This window comes from Pongo abelii, chromosome 15, assembly GCF_028885655.2.
Source record: "Pongo abelii isolate AG06213 chromosome 15, NHGRI_mPonAbe1-v2.0_pri, whole genome shotgun sequence".
Lineage (NCBI taxonomy): Eukaryota > Metazoa > Chordata > Mammalia > Primates > Hominidae > Pongo > Pongo abelii.
Genome location: NC_072000.2, coordinates 86,084,249 through 86,100,659, shown reverse-complemented (window position 1 = coordinate 86,100,659; position 16,411 = coordinate 86,084,249). Strand labels below are relative to the sequence as shown.

Sequence of the window (16,411 nt, the reverse complement as noted above, 5' to 3'; positions counted from 1 at the left end):
AGCCATGTCTTGCCAAATTCCTGTCCCAGAAAATCATGACAAATAATAAAATAGATTTGTTTAAGCTATTAAGTGTTAAAAGTAGTTTATTAGGCAATAATAGATAACCAGAGCTTAGGGCAACAAATTAGCTGGTATGACTGGCTACCATCCTCATGGACATGTTTCAGGATGGTCCTCTAACAGAATCATGAGGAGGTGAGAGACAGCCAGACCCACTTCATGGAAAGCGTAAGTCATAGAAGCATATGGTGCTACTGGTAAGATAAAAATGGGTGAGGAAGAAGAAAGAAATACCACTGGTTTCCCTGGTTGCTCTATCCCAGAATTCTACCTGCACACTACCCAACTTTTAAGAAATGGCCTGTTATTAATATTTTGAATTTACTTGATTATCTCCCCCACTAGGCTGGAAGGTTCCTGAAATCAGGGATCTCTTGCCTAAATCCTCAGCATCTAGAGAAAATATCACAAATGAGTTATGACAGGTTTCAGTTTCTAGTCCAGCCCTGCTATTCCCTAGTGATGTAGCCTTGGGCAACTTAACCTCCATGTACCTCAGTTTTGTCATCTATAAAGGAGGAGGAATAGTATGGTGCCTATCTCATTGGGTACTAAGAATTGAATGACAAAATATACTGCTTGATTAATAAATAAAAATATCTACTTCTTGATAATCTTGTACATGGCTAGCCCTGGCAGACTGATTAATACCAAAAAAAGTACTTGCTTGTACACTAAAGATTAATTACAATACTAGTAGAGACCTCGGAAACCAGACTAGGCAGAGGTCTCAAAGAACAGGCTTTTTAGAAGAACATGTTGTGGTGCTAATTGGAGATCTCCAATCCAATTCTCTTTCACTTATATCCACCTCATAATAGGACCAGATTTGTCATGGCCCCAAGTTGTCTATTGGACTTGGGTCATTGTGAAAGAGAGGACAGGAAAGACTCTTTAATCCCTAGGCTGGAAAGCAATAGCCCAGCTTCAAAAGTTGGTTCTTACACTGGCCTCTGCTGACCCAAGACCCAGTTTCCCAAGGACATGGTAAGTATAGATATGGTTCAGTAATCAGGAGACCTGACAAAAGGAAAAAAAAGGAGAAACAAATGCTAAATCCACGAGGCTACACATGATGTGGTTCTGCTGTACTGGAGGTGGCTTCTGGTGGGCAGATGGTGGGAGGCAGGGGTGAAGTGACGGAAGCTCTTGTGATTTTTGCTGGGGTCTCCATAACTAAGAGTGAGCTGGGCCAGTAGAGGAGGGGCTGTCAGTGTCTTCAAGTTCAGCAAGTTCTGGAGAATGTTAAGTAGTTAGAATGTTAATCCTAATAGCCACAAACACAGTTTCTAGAAGAAGGAGGAAGGGAGGGAAGAAAGGAGAAAGAGAAGGAGGAGAAGGAGAGTGGGGAGGAAGAAGAGGAGACAACATTTTGGGGAGTGAGAATAGCAGAGGGTTTGAGGACACAGCTTCTGGAGTCCATATACCTGATTGGTATCCCAATTCCATTACTTTCTTGAACAAACTAGTTAACCTCTGTAAGCCTGTTTCACTCTCTGAAAAGGGGGCCCAAAAATAATACGTGCCTCAAAAGAGTTTGGGGATTCAATGGGGTAACGCATGATTACCCCATTTAAAGTATCTATTGCACTCTTCCACTTTTTCTTCCTCCATTGCATATAATGCCCTTGAACATTTAAAATTGTGGGTGTGGGTGTGAGTTTGTGTGAACACATATACACACAGGTGTGTTTGTGTGTATAAACTATACGTGTGTAGTTTATTCTTTACTGTTTCTCTCCCTCTACTAGAATACAAGATTCAAGAGGGCAGGTATACTAATTCTTATTTTGTAATGGGTCCCAAGTACTTAGAAGTGTACCAGGTGACTAGCAGGTACTTGGTAAATATTTTTTGAATGAGTGAATAAATGGAGGTAAAGCACCTAACTTACAATAAATACTCAATGGCTTCTACTGTTATTTGCTAACTCCTGCTGCTTAAATCCTGTCTGGATTACATTCTCAGAAGTAGTGTGTTCCATAATGCTGAGCTCAGTCCTTCTGTATAGCACTTACCGCATTTTTCTCATATTATAACTTCTCTATTTGTGTATCTTATTTCCTCTCCAAGAATAAAAGTGGAGCAATTAGATTATTAGGTTCAGTGATTAAAGACCAGGCCATTATGTGTAGTGGTTAAAAGAATAGACTTTTAAACCAGACCTCAGTTTGAATATTCAGTTTTGCCACTTACTGGGTGCCCTTGGGCAAGTTATTGTCACTAAGCTTAATTGTTCTCATCAACTTAATGAGTATGATAGTTGTTCTTCCCTCATAAAATCGGTTTGAAGATTAAATGAGATACTGCTTTTAAAATGCTTAGCACAGTGCCTGACACATAATAAAGAGGAAATAAATGTCAGCTGTGATTATTCATCATTGCCTCCCTCTTGGTATTTTGCATGATGCCTTACATAAAACATCCTGTAGAGCAAACAATCACTGAATGAATGCATCTCAAACTTAACCTTAAACAACCCAAGGTTTCCCACAGTTCTCTTAATGTTCTCTCATTCTTCCCTGCCTTGTCCTCAATCCCAGTCTTCCTGCACAAGTGAGTTCCAATTTCCCCTGCAGACTGATTGCATCACCTCTCATGTTATCCTGCTCCCAGTGGCGAGCCAAAGCTGTCATTCTTACAGCAGTCTGGCAGGGCTGCAGATGACTTTTCAGGCTCGCTCTCTAGTCTGTCACAGATCAGGTCAAGCAACAAAAAAAACAGATTAGATGCCAAGGACTTACTGCATTTTAATGCTTGGTTCCTGGCCCATGTATATGCTGAGGGACAATAATTACAACAATATGACCTTGCTTAACAAATTGGTCTGTCAAACCAGGTCTTGCAAAATGACTTGGATGAATTCAAGCTTACCTTGTGATCTTCCAACTCAACAGTGGCTATACACACACTGATTGACATGGTTTGGCTGTGTCCTCACCCAAATCTCATCTTGAATTGTAATCCCTATAGTCCCCACATGTTGAGGGAGTGACCCAGTGGGAGGTGATTGGACCATGCTGTTCTCATGATAGTGAGTGAGTTCTCACGAGATCTGACGGTTTTATAAGGCAGTTTTCCCTGCTCTTGCTAGCTCTCTCTTTCCTGCTGCCACATAAGGAAGGTCTTTGCCTCCCCTTCACCTTCCACCATGCTTGTAAGTTTCCTGAGACCTCCCCAGCCATGTGGAACTGTGAGTCAATTTAACCTTTATAAATGACCCAGTTTCAGGCAGTTCTTTATAGCAGTGTGAGAATGAACTAAGACATCGATCTACCATATTCATTGTCAAAATTGAAAGGAAATGGAAGCAGACATTCATCCATTCATTTGTTCAACAATTATTTGCTGAGTGCTAAGCTCACACTGTTGAATGAGACATAGCTTGCACTTTGAAAAAGCTTATGGTATGATGGTAAGGATCACAGAAAAGTCAATGTTCTACGTAGAATAATCTAAACTCAAAAACTTCAGACTCATTCTGGAAAGCTTAGCTGGTAACTAAGGCAAGGACTAGAAAAAACCTATCTGGAAGAAATGTGGCATTCAATATGTTTTCCTCAATCATCCAGGTAAGTCTCTCATTTTCACTTCTCTCTGCCGGGGCGAATTTGAAGACTCCTTTGTGTACGAAATAAGGAACATGTTCTATCACTGATGTCCTCAGTGAAGATGTCCAGCTGATTTTATCTACTTCTACCTCGGTCAGTATATTAATTTTCTATTGCTGCTATAACAAACTACTATAAACTCAACGGCTTAAAATAACACAAGTTTTATATCTGACCGTTATGGAGGCCAGAAGTATGAAATGAGTCTCACTAGGCTGAAATTAAGATGTCAGTAGGACTGTCTTCCTTACTGGAGCCTCTAGGAGACAGTCTGCCTTATTGCCTTTTCCAGCTTCTAGAGGCTCTCCATATTCCTTGGCTCTTTGCCAGCTTCCACTTTCAAAGCCAGAGCAATGGCAGGTTAAGTCTTTCCCATGTCACATCATTCTGGTACTAACTCTCCTGCCTCCCCCTCCCACACTTACAGGCCCCTTGTGATTACACTTGACCTGCCTAGGTAATCCAGGAAAACCTCCTGGTATTAAGATCAGCCAATTAGCAACCTCAATTCTCCTTTGCTACATGACATATTTAAAAGTTGAGTATTAGGATACAGACATTTTGGGGGGACAATTGTTCTGCCTACCACAGGAATGTAAGCTTTGCTTTCATGCCATTATTACTGAGAGGTGACAGCCTGCTGGCAGCCCTCGCAGCCCTCGCTCATGCTCGGCGCCCCCTCTGGCCGCGCTTGAGGAGCCCTTCAGCCCGCCGCTGCACTGTGGGAGCCCCTTCCTGGGCTGGCTGAGGCCGGGAGGTATGGAGGGAGAGGCGCGGGCGGGAACCGGGGCTGCTCGCGGTAGGCCAGCACGAGTTCTGGGTGGGTGTGGCCTTGGCAGGCCCCACACTCAGAGCAGCTGGCCGCCCTGCCAGCCCCAGGCAGTGAGGGGCTTAGCACCCGGGCCAGCAGCTGTGGAGGGTGCGCCAAGTCCCCCAGCAGTGCCAGCCTGCGGGCGCTGTGCTCGAATTCTCACCTGGCCTCAGCTGCCTCCCTACCGGGCAGGGCTCAGGACCTGCAGCCTGCCATGCCTCCCCACGCCCTGGGCTCCTGCACGGCCTGAGCTTCCCCGAGGAGCGCAGCCCCCTGCCCCGGGGTGCCCTGTCCCATCAACCGCCCAAGGGCTGAGGAATGTGGGTGCATGGCCCGAGACTGGTGGGCAGCTCCACCTGCAGCCGGGTGCAGGATCCACTGGGTGAAGCCAGCTGGGCTCCTGAATCTGGTGGGGACTTGGAGAACCTTTATGTCTAGCTAAGGGATTGTGGATGCACCAATGGGCACTCTGTATCTAGCTAATCTCGTGGGGACTTGGAGAATCTTTATGTCTAGCTAAGGGATTGTGGATGCACCAATCAGCACTCTGTATCTAGCTCAAGGTTTGTAAATGCACCAATCAGCACTCTGTGTCTAGCTCAGGGTTTGTAAATACACCAGTGAGCACTCTGTGTCTAGCTCAAGGTTTGTAAATGCACCAATCAGTGCTCTGTGTCAAGCTAATCTACTGGGGACTTGGAGAACTTTTGTGTCTAGCTCAGGGATTGTAAACACAGGAATCAGCACCCTGTCAAAATGGACGAATCAGCTCTCTGTAAAACAGACCAATCAGCTCTCTGTAAAATGCACCAATCAGCAGGATGTGGCTGGGGCCAGATAAGGAAATAAAAGCAGGCTGGCTGAGCCAGCAGTGGCAATCCACTTGGGTCCCCTTCCACACTGTGGAAGCTTTGTTCTTTTGCTCTTTGCAATAAATCTTGCTGCTGCTCGCTCTTTGGGTCCACACTGCCTTTATGAGCTGTAACACTGACCGCAAAGGTCTGCAGCTTCTCTCCTGAGGCCAGCAAGACCACGAACCCAGAAGGAATGAACAACTCCAGACGCGCCACCTTAAGAGCTGTAACACTCACCGCGAAGGTCTGCAGCTTCACGCCTGAAGCCAGCAAGACCACGAACCCACCAGAAGGAAAAAACTCCAAACGTATCTGAACATCAGAAGGAACAAACTCTGGACACGCTGCCTTTAAGAACTGTAACACTCACCGCGAGGGTCCACGGCTTCATTCTTGAAGTCAGTGAGACCAAGAACCCACCAATTCCAGACACTTTACCATACCCTAAATATTCGGAGTGAAGGAGAGGAAATATTTCTGAGTGTCTCAAACAGCTGGATATAGATAGTGCAGTAGGATGGATGCAGAACTAAGTCTTCAAACTCAAGTCTCAGAACACAGCAAACACCTTGTCAATAGATAGTCTGATATAATCAGAAGGCTACAAGAAGGACAGGTGTGACTCAGATTTCATGCAGATCCCTGGAGGTAGTTCTTGATGCTGAATAATCCATGAGATTTAACATCTTTTCATTTCGAATAACCATTTCTCCCTGTCTCTCCCCATTTTTTCTCCAGCCTATCTTGTATCTGATTCAGAACTGGGAAAGCTCTAGAAATTTGAATAAAAAGATGTTCTTCCTACCAACATTAGCAACTTCTGAAATCATTACTCAGGCCAGGAACTTTGGAATCATTATTGATTCTCCTTTTCCCAGCACCCCATATGCAATCCTTCAGTAATTCTTTTTGGCTCTATTTTTCAAATATATACCAAATTGAAGTACTTCTCATCACATCTGCAACTCCCATCCCCCTTCAGCACTCACCATCTCACGCCAGGTCTATCGTGATGGCCTGCTCTGCTGGCTTTTCTGCTTCCGCTCTTACTTCCAGGATGTTCTCGATCCTGAAACCCGAAGTGTTATTTTTAAAACAAAAAGCAGATCATGACACTTTTTTCCCAAATGCTTCTTTAGCGGCTTTCCACACACTTAAAATAATACTCACTATCCACATCATGGTTTGCAAGGCCCTATGCAGTCTGATCTGGACAAACTCCCAACCCTATCTACAAACATCTTTTCCTCCTTGTTTCTGACTTAGGGCATTTTACACACACCAATCTCCTGCCCATACAGCATTTTCTCCAGGTCTTCCCATGGTCAGCTGCTTCATATTATTTAAGATGTGATTTGAATGTAGGGTAGCAAGATAAAGTTGAATACATTTGTGAAATCTGAATTTCATATTAACAATGAATAATTTTTTTACTACAAGTATATTCCATTGTCAGAGGCATTTTAACTAGAACATCTCCATCTTAAATAGGGGGTAGGTAAAATAAGGCTAAGACCTGCCAGGCTGCATCCCCAGTAAGTTAAGGCATTCTTACTCATAGGATGAGATAGGAGGTTGGCACAAGATACAGGTCATAAAGACCTTGCTAATAAAAACAGGTTGCAGTAAAGAAGTCAGCTAAAACCCACCAACCCAAGATGGCGATAACAGTGACCCCTGGCTGTCCTCACTGCTTCACTCCCACCAGCAATATGACAGCTTACAAATGCCATGGCAATGTCAGGAAGTTACAGTAGGTGGTCTAAAAAAGGGAGGCATAAATAATCCACACCTTGTTAAGCACGTAATAAAAAAAAAGCCATAAAAATGGGGAACCAGAAGCCCTCGGGGCTGTTCTGTCTATGGAGTAGCCATTCTTTTATTCCTTTACTTTCCTAATAAACTTGCTTTCACTTTACTGTGTGGATTCGCCCTGAATTCTTTCTTGTGCAAGATCCAAGAACTCTCTCTTGGGGTCTGGACCGGGACCCCTTTCTAATAACACCATGAATATACATACTGGGCATCCTGTATATTTATTTGCTAATTCTGGCCATCTTATTTAAATAACATTTATTCAATGAGGTATCTAAACACCCTCACCTCCTTCACTTTCTATCTTTTTAACCTGATGCTATTATTAATATTACTGTTATTGCACTTATATTAATTGCTTATTAGTTTATGTTTATTATGTATCCACCTGAGTAGATGTAAGCTCCATGAGTTAGAGAACCTATTTTATTCACATAGTAGCTCTAGAACCAGAACTGCCTGTAAGACTTGATAAGATTTGTTTAAAAAAATAAATGAATAAATGTCTAAGTTTATTTGACCTTTATGCCCTGATTTATATGGTACCTCCCTTTTTCTCCTAAAAGCAGTATACAGCTGCCTGTCTGTTGGGAAGTCACCAGGAATTTGATTATCACAGACAGCACTTAAAAAAAAAAGAGCCCCAATCGATGCTTCAAAATATGCTCCCATTAGATGTATTTATGCAGATTAGCACTGGTCAAGCACTATAGGGGTTTCAGTCAATGTCAGACCCTCTGCCCTAGAAGGACACTGTGAATGGCATTTTCCTTTCTGTTTGAGAGGAATGAGGAGCAGCTGGCATGAAACTCCTCTGGGAATCCATTTGCATTTAATTGTCTGGGCACTTAAGGAAGAGGTAGGGTCACTTTCCCAGTTCTGCTTTCCTATTAATTTAAATGCATACATTCAAATCAAGTTCTTCTTTCTGCCTGGATGGGGACAATTACTATATTTGACATTTGCTAGTCCTCAGCAATGCCTGAGACTTGTGAATAATTTAGGAATGCTGAGTTGTTCCCTAATCAAGACAACTGAATGGCAGTAAGAGCTGGACTTGTAGTATCAGCAGCTCCCTGCCAAAAATGACAGCATTAAAATAAGGAAAGTGATAGGCACATTTAGAAGAAAAAGCACTATCCCACAGAATTCTGCAATATGCTCATTCTTTGAATATAATCTCTTTTTGATATTTATATCACTATAGCTACAAATAACAACTCGATATATGGTTAACAAGAACGAAGAGAAAACTCACCAGTCCTACACTCTGAATTTTATGGAAAAGTTTCTGCCCCATATAGGCTGAGCCCTCATTCCTCAAAACCACATGCCACGATATGGAATATATGGTCATTGCTCAATTATCAAAACTACATCAAGTAGCTACTATGTGTTAAATATAGTCTAAGAACCAGGGATATGATTTTTTTTTTAAAAAAGACACACTCTCAGGGTACACAGAAGTTATTGATAGAAATAGTTATTAATCAAACAATGCCATGAGTATATGTAAACTTATCCATTGTAGTAAGTGCTATAAAGCAAAACTTTTACAATGAGATGAGAGGTTAATATAGGAAAAACTGATTTGGAATAGTGAGAAAGGAGATGGCTGGTGTCAGAGAAGCTTTTTTTGAGGAAATAACTTGAAAGATGAGATTCAACAAGTGAGTTAAAATTTTTCAGAAGAGGACTAAAAGTCTGGGTCTTCAAACTGATGGGTTTCAGGACATGCTACCCCAAAACATGGCACCTTGGAATACTGAATATTTTAAATTAAGGTAAAGAAATTTGAGAAATGACAGAAAGGACTCTGTGACCTTCCCTAGCACTTCTCCCCTGAAGCAGGTCATAAGACCCTCATGTGAGAAGTGCCATAAGTAAAAACCATCCTTTGCTCCAAAGATGGAGGCATGCCGATAGGAACCTGCATGAAGAGGCCTTGGCAAGTTACCCCTAGTTTACTCCCCTTCGCTCATACCCTTTGTCCTATCACATTTTCCATGCCTTTTTACTCTTCGTGGAACCTAGCATAAATATGCTCAGGTTTAAGCATTTCTTTGAATCATCATTTCTGTGTCACATAAAACATATATTAAATAAATGTATATTTTTTTCTCTTGTTGATCTGCCTTTTGTTTCAAGGACCCCAGAGGAGAACTTAGAAGAATACAAGGAAAAGATACTTTTTTCTCTACAAAATTAACCCTACATGAAGGCTCAGTGACAGGAACAAGCTTGTAGCATTTGAGAAACCAAATGGAGTTCAATATGGCAGAAACCTAATAAGCCAGGGACAAAGTGGCAGGGAGGGACTGAAGCAGGACACAAATTAGGTAGCAGCAGGGCAGGGGAGGGCTCGTTGGCCACCAGGAATAAAATTTTATTCTCAGTGCAAACACCTAACTTGTCTTAAGCTGGTGAGCAATAGGATTAAAATTGCATTTCAAAAAGTTCTCTCTGACTCTTGAAATAAAACTAGCTCAGAGGAGATACTCTAGAGTGGAATGAAGGCTCAAAGATCCATTAGTGAGTGAGAAAGGAAATATCAGAATACTGGTATTTTTTAATCAGAACTTCTATTCTTATGCATATTTATAATGCACATGAAATACTAGTGCAGTACTACAAGTATAATATTAACATATAAACAAACATGTATTGGAAGTGTGTCCTCGTTGATAAAAGGATAAGAGCACAGGATCAAAAAATACAAGGTAACCAATAGCTCAGGCAAGTTAGAAGCCCATGGAGAAAACAAGAGGGGGGAATTTGAGATAGTTATATGTAAGACAGGGAAAAGAAAAACCTTTCCTCTACCCTTTTAAGTTCTAGGGCTAGAGCCTGAGAATTAGACTGACAAAAAATTAACAAGAGAAAGGTATAAAAATTTTATTTGATAATAACATTCTAATTTTTACATGCACGGAAGCCTTCATAGAAACGAAGTAGAGACCCAAAGAATGACTAGACACAGGGGCATCTATGTCATTTTAACAAAGGATGATAAATTTGTGACGAAGTGACAAGTCAAAAGAGAAGAGGTTGAACATTTAAGGGCAATAAATGGTAGGAAGAAACATGTAAGAGAAAATAATAAAATATGAGTGATTTTTGTAAAGTTTGTGCAGACTCATTTTGATGCTGACATTCTGTCTCCAGTGATAAGGATTGTTCTGCTCTTGGTATAATGGAGGGCAGAAGCAATACCTTCACAAAAGGAACCGTATATCCTGCTTTTAGGTAGATGGGAAGAGGGCAAAATAGTCCTATGCTAAATAGATGTATTTTGAGGTGGCATAGACCGGTTTATTTTATACCCAGAGTGTCCCTCTCTGCAGATGATGCTGCATAGGGTTGCTCCCATGGGGAGAAACTCATTCACAAACCAGCAGCCACAATCACTTCCTTCTAGGACTTCAGATTTTGGGGTCATACTGCAGACACCATGCTTTCTTTTCCCTCCACATTTTAACATGTCTGGCAAGTCTCTATAGATATGGCCCACCACCAGACTTTTAATTATGCCCCAGTGATATGGTTTGACTTCATCCCCACCCAAATCTCATCTTGAATTCCCACATGTTGTGGGAGGGACTCAGTGGGAGGTAATTGAATCACGGGGGCAAGTCTTTCCCATGCTGTTCTCATAATAGTGAATAACTCTCATGAGACCTGATGGTTTAAAAAGAGGCATTCCCCTGCACAAGTTCTCCCTCTTTTTGCTTGCCTCCATCCATGTAAGATGTGATGCTCCTCCTTGCCTTCTGCCATGATGGTGAGGCCTCCCCAGCCACGTGGAACTGTGAGTTCTCCATTAAACCTCTTTCTTTTGTAAATTGCCCAGTCTCAGGTATGTCTTTATCAGCAGCATGAAAACAGACTAATATACCCAGTTTTGGGTTCTCCAGAGAAAGACTGTTCATCTTTTTAAGGTCCTCTCAAGGCCCCCTGAAGTAAATTATGCACATCTCACATAGGGTACATTTTGGGTTCTACTATCCCAAATATACCATCTAAATTTGGTAAAAATCCATCCAGGCATTTTCTTGAGATATGATAATGGTCAAATAGAAATCTGAGTTGCTACTATTCCTCTCCATCCTCACCCAAGATCCTTATTTGAATGCCCCACAAAGAATGATGGGCTGGGATAAGTCCGTGACAGCTCTCAGGACTCATTTTGCATTTTTTATTGTGAGGCCATTTCCCCAAACCCCAAGGCACGGGTAATCTTTACCACCATCTTCTTTGACTTGAGCTCGTATCCACTAGCCAGGAAATTTAAAAAACAAAAACAGAAACAACTCAGGCATAGTTTTCTTCAATATGTTGTGCAACAGGAAAGTTTGCTTGGTTGTGGTAAGCCTGGATATGACTGAGAAATTTCACTATCTTTAACTTCAATCTGCATAACAAAGTCGATGTTAGCTGCTTAGCATAATGGGAAGATATTCAGAATACCACCCACGTGGTTCAACATGGGATGTTCAACAAAATACAGGCAGACACAGCTCTGAATCCTAGGGCTCAGGATGAAGGAGGAAGTCACCCTCCCTCACCTCTTCCCACTGTGTGGAGGGCAGCCAGCCAGGGACACAGGTGTGCAGCTCATTAAGAACAGAATTAAGCCCAACGGGATAGGTAACAGTCACATGAAGAATGTTCTGCAAAGTAAAAGCACTCTTTTCCTGCTCTGACCTTGGGGAAGGAATCAGGAGGAAAAATCCTCCTTATTTACCTATTGTCTGCTGTGCCATCAACCCAATAACAAGAGCCACAAAATGGTTTTACCTCTAGATCTGCAGTGAGAGGCCCTGCAATAAAATTGTTTTTACTCATATATTGAAGGAAATATCTGCTGTTTTTACTAAACATTGAAGGAAATGTATATTGGCACATAAAGAACTGTCCTGAGTGATGAGGGAAGTAATGAAAATAGCACTGAAGGAGATTAGAACATACCACTCCAAAATACGCCACTTTGGCAAAAGGATTGAGTTAAAGGTAATTAAGAAATAGCAGACATGGAAGAGATCACTCCCCTCTGCCCTCCCTGTTTTCTGCCTAAAGCAGGACATAAATTACCCTTTGTAAAAGTGACATAAATTTCTATTTGCAAAAGTGTTTCTCTTTCTTGTACCAGGAAAAGAGCAATGACTCTTATGTGTATAACAAACTTAACTAAACAACCCTTATCTCATATATATTTTCTAGTCATTCTTCACAATTCACTGCTTCTGGGAGCCCAAACTTCTTTCAAAACTTTGTCTAGCCGCTTCTCCATAAATTTATCACCCTTTGTTATAGGAAAAATAGCTAATGCATGCTGGGCTTAATACTTAGGTGATGGGTTGATAGGTGCAGCAAACCACCATGGCACACGTTTACCTATGTTTTTAACATGTGCACATCCTGCATATTTACCCCAGAACTTAAAATTAAAATTAAAATTTAAAATTTAAAAAAGTTTATTGCCCTTTGTTAAAGGGGTATATAAGCCCCAGGTCTAACCAACCACATCTTTAGGTTTCCACTCCTTTCCTGTGTGGGCTCCTGTGCACATACAGTTAAAAATAAGATGTATATGCCTTTTCTGCTATAAATTTGCCTATTGTCAGTTTATTTATTTATTTATTTATTTTTGCAGATGGAGTCTCACTCTGTCGCCCAGGTTGGAGTGTAGTGGCGCAATCTCAGCTCATTCCAAGCTGCTTCTCCATAAATTTATCACCCTTTGTTATTAGGAAAAATAGCTAATGCATGCTGGGCACCTGAACCTCCCAGGTTCAGGTGATTCTTGTGCCTCAGCCTCCCGAGTAGCTGGGATTACAGGCGCCTGCCACCACACCTAATTTTTTTGTACTTTTAGTATAGAAGAGGTTTCACCATTTTGGCCAGGCTGGTCTCGAACTCCTGACCTCAGGTGATCTGCCCGCCTCGGCCTCCCAACGTGCTGGGATTACAGGTGTGAACCACTGACCTGACCACCTTTTGTCAGTTTCATTCACAGGCTCCAACAACAGAACCTAGGAGGGTGGAATAAAATGTTTTTCTCCACTACAGCAGAAAGTCAACATTCCAATGTAATACCAAAATATGTGAACACAACTAAAATATTATTTCTCCATTAACACTGTTTCTTGATAATAAAGACACAGTGAAGTTCTGGTGGCTAAATTTCTCACTCCACTCACACCAGTTTCAGAGAAGGTAAGCTTCAAATTGGTGCCTTCGCAAAATCAAAGGTTACTTTATTCTATAGGTTGTAATGGTTTTAATAATAAAACTAGAAACAAATCCGCAGTGCCTAAGGCCTATTCTATACTCTGTTTTCAAGAAGAAAATGGGTACACAGAGCCCATTAGTTTAAAGTAGTAAACAAAATATGGCCAGATAGAGGCAGGATGGGGAATTTCTGAGTGTAGACTATATGAGAAACTAGTGTTTTTGTTACCCTATCATCTTAATTTATTCTAAAACATTAAATACTGCAAAAAATATATATCTGATTTATTTTCCTGAAAGTCCTCTGAAGTATTTTAGTTTCTCTGAGTTTTGGAGGATATAAATCTGATAAGTATAAATAATGTCAAATAAAAAATAAATCTGGACTTGGTAAGGAGAAACTTTATTCAAAAGAACTATTGCAAGGAATACCTGTGGGGCAACAACTGCAATAGAGAGAGGGGTACTATTGCAACAGGAAGAACATTGTGATTATAAGATCTGTAAGCACCTCAAGAGTTACGCAAAAAGGATTTTTCTTTTATAGAGAGGAGTGAACACAGTGGAACTGTTTGAATGGTTGTTCTCTCTAAAACTCATGTTGATATTTAACTATCATTGTAACAGTATTAAGAGGAGGACCTTTAAAAGGTGGTTAGCTCATGACGATGGAGGGTGGGAGTAATGCCAATATAAAAGGGCAAATTCAGTCCCTTTTTGCCTTTGGCTCCTCTGCTTTTTGCCACGTGAGGATCCAGTGCTCCTCCTCTCCAGAGGATGCAGCATGTAAGGCACCATCTTGGAAGAAAAGAATGGCCTCACCAGACCCAAACCTGCCAGAGCCTTGATCTTAGACTTCCAGTCTCCAGAACTGTAAGCCAATACACTTGTTTTTTATAAATTACCCAGTCTCAGGTATGCAGTAGAAAACAGACTAAGGCACATAGCTACAAAAATCCAAGTGTGGGGAAGTTGAATAAAAGGTGGTGTGATGGGACACTGGGCCAGAGAACATTTTATCATGAGGCCTCAGTATCCCCTATTCTCAGTTGGGTACGGGCTATCAAGGAGGGGTTGTGTGCAAGCTCAGGCTGAGGATGGGCCATAGTTTAGTAATGTGATAGAAGGAGGGAAACTTAACCTAAAGTTGGTTTAACCAACAGATTGTTTTGATTGATTAGTGCAGGCAGAACAATTCAGCTAATCATTTACGTGGTGAAGAACGGGAATTTAGAGGGTTTATGTCTGGCCTTGTCAAACGTAAACAAGGCATGTTTTCATGAGTCTTATCTAAGTCATATGGGAAAGGGTGGTTCTTTGCACTAAGCCCTCTCTAGGAACACAAAGAATGAGAGGATTTGTCACACTTTGCTCTTTTCTAAGAGCACAGGGCTCAGGTCAAATTTAAGATTGTCGATAGAGTAATTATAGAGATAATAGGGCTGTTTGTTTAAAATCAGATCATCACAGAAAAATCCAGTTTGAATGCAATTTCTTTTAGTGTTTGGGCATGTTGTTATGGCTCTTCAGTAATTGGACATTTCTTTTATCAAAATAGAAGTCCACAACATGGAACCTTTCCAGGATGCCATTAGAATACTGCATTAATCCAACAAAGCCCTCAATTTGAATATATTATAGTGTAAAAAGTAATTGTCATGGTAAAGAAACCTCTCATTTATGACCAATTTGGTAAATATTAAGAGCCTACGATGTGTATCCAGCTTATTACTTACATTTTTATGAAGACAAATTCCACCACTACTCATTCTTCAGGCCCAACCTTTCAGTTAAAAAAAAGTTTAAAGAGCTAGTTCAAGTAATCCTACAATAAATTTAGAAAGGACTTTTGTCAAGAAAAACTGTTCCTTTTTCTAACTCTATCTTCATCTAGGTTGGCTCTATATGAGCTGTACCAAGTGATATTTCTTAGGTGTTGGACAAAAATATTCTGTTATCTTCCAAAAAATCCTGTTAGAGAATACTACAGCCACAGGGGCATGGGAAACAATATACAAAATTCAAGTGATAAAAAATTAATTACAACTTAATCCCTAAAATTCTTTGCAACCTATACACATAATGTACTGAGCCAACATAATAAGCAGTATACATTTAGATAATCCATTTTTAAATATTACTGCTAAACTATAATCTCCCTCAATTATGGAACAAGAATAAAGCATCATTTAGCATGTAACAATGGAAGGGTGAACTGGCTCGGTTGCATGTTAAGAAAGCAAGCCCCCCCCAAGTAAAGGCTTTGGAAGGGCCCTCCTGCCTCTTCACCTACCCCCTAATTATGTTTCTCCTTCTTCTCTCTCCACCCACCACCCAGAATTCTTTGAAAAGAACTAAAGCTCTTATTTACTGAGTTGCCAGAGTGTTAATCATGTCGAATGGCTTTAACACAAAAGCAGCCAACCTTTAAATGTGCTACTTAAAGACTCTTAATGCCTTGCTTCCTTTTATTCATTTGGGCTTCCCCTATCCCAAATTCAGTCGTGACTCTAGTAAATCTTCCTCCCTCAACTAAAATCAGCACTTCTTAGTTTCAAGGTCCTGGGTTGGGGTGACAGGAGAAATACGGAGAAGGAACAGCAATAGTTCAGAGAATATTGGCTTCATGAGGACACCTTCTTAATCTCTATGTCCTTTATACAGTCATCACCATCTAACATGATGCCTGACCCATGGTAGGTACTCAGTCAATATTTAGGAATTAGAAGGATAGCAGGATGGGGAAGGAAAGAAGGAAGAAGGAAGGAAGGAGGGAGGGAAGAAAGGAAGAAGGAAGGAAGGAGGGAGGGAAGAAAAGAAGGCAGAAGGAAGGAAGGAGGGAGGGAAGGAACGAAGGAAGGAGGGAGGGAGGGAGGGATGGGGGGAGGATGGGAAGGAAGGGAGAAGAAAAGCGATAGCACTCCTTATTAAGAGGATTGCCCACCTTCTTGGGGGACATTTACCACAGAGGTTGAGTATATGCCAAACAATAGGACATAAAGACATTGGGTGGGAGGGGAGCTCAC

At 41.3% G+C, this 16,411-nt stretch overlaps 1 protein-coding gene across 1 annotated transcript in view; it reads right to left on the bottom strand.

The window, feature by feature from the left end:
- Positions 1-16,411, bottom strand: part of LOC129049872 (uncharacterized) — a 447,079-nt gene that overhangs the window by 233,914 nt on the left and 196,754 nt on the right. The window contains exon 4 of the mRNA XM_054530617.2: positions 6,329-6,408. Within this exon, the coding sequence (XP_054386592.2) occupies positions 6,329-6,408 (80 nt within the window). The remainder of the gene's footprint in view (positions 1-6,328; positions 6,409-16,411) is intronic.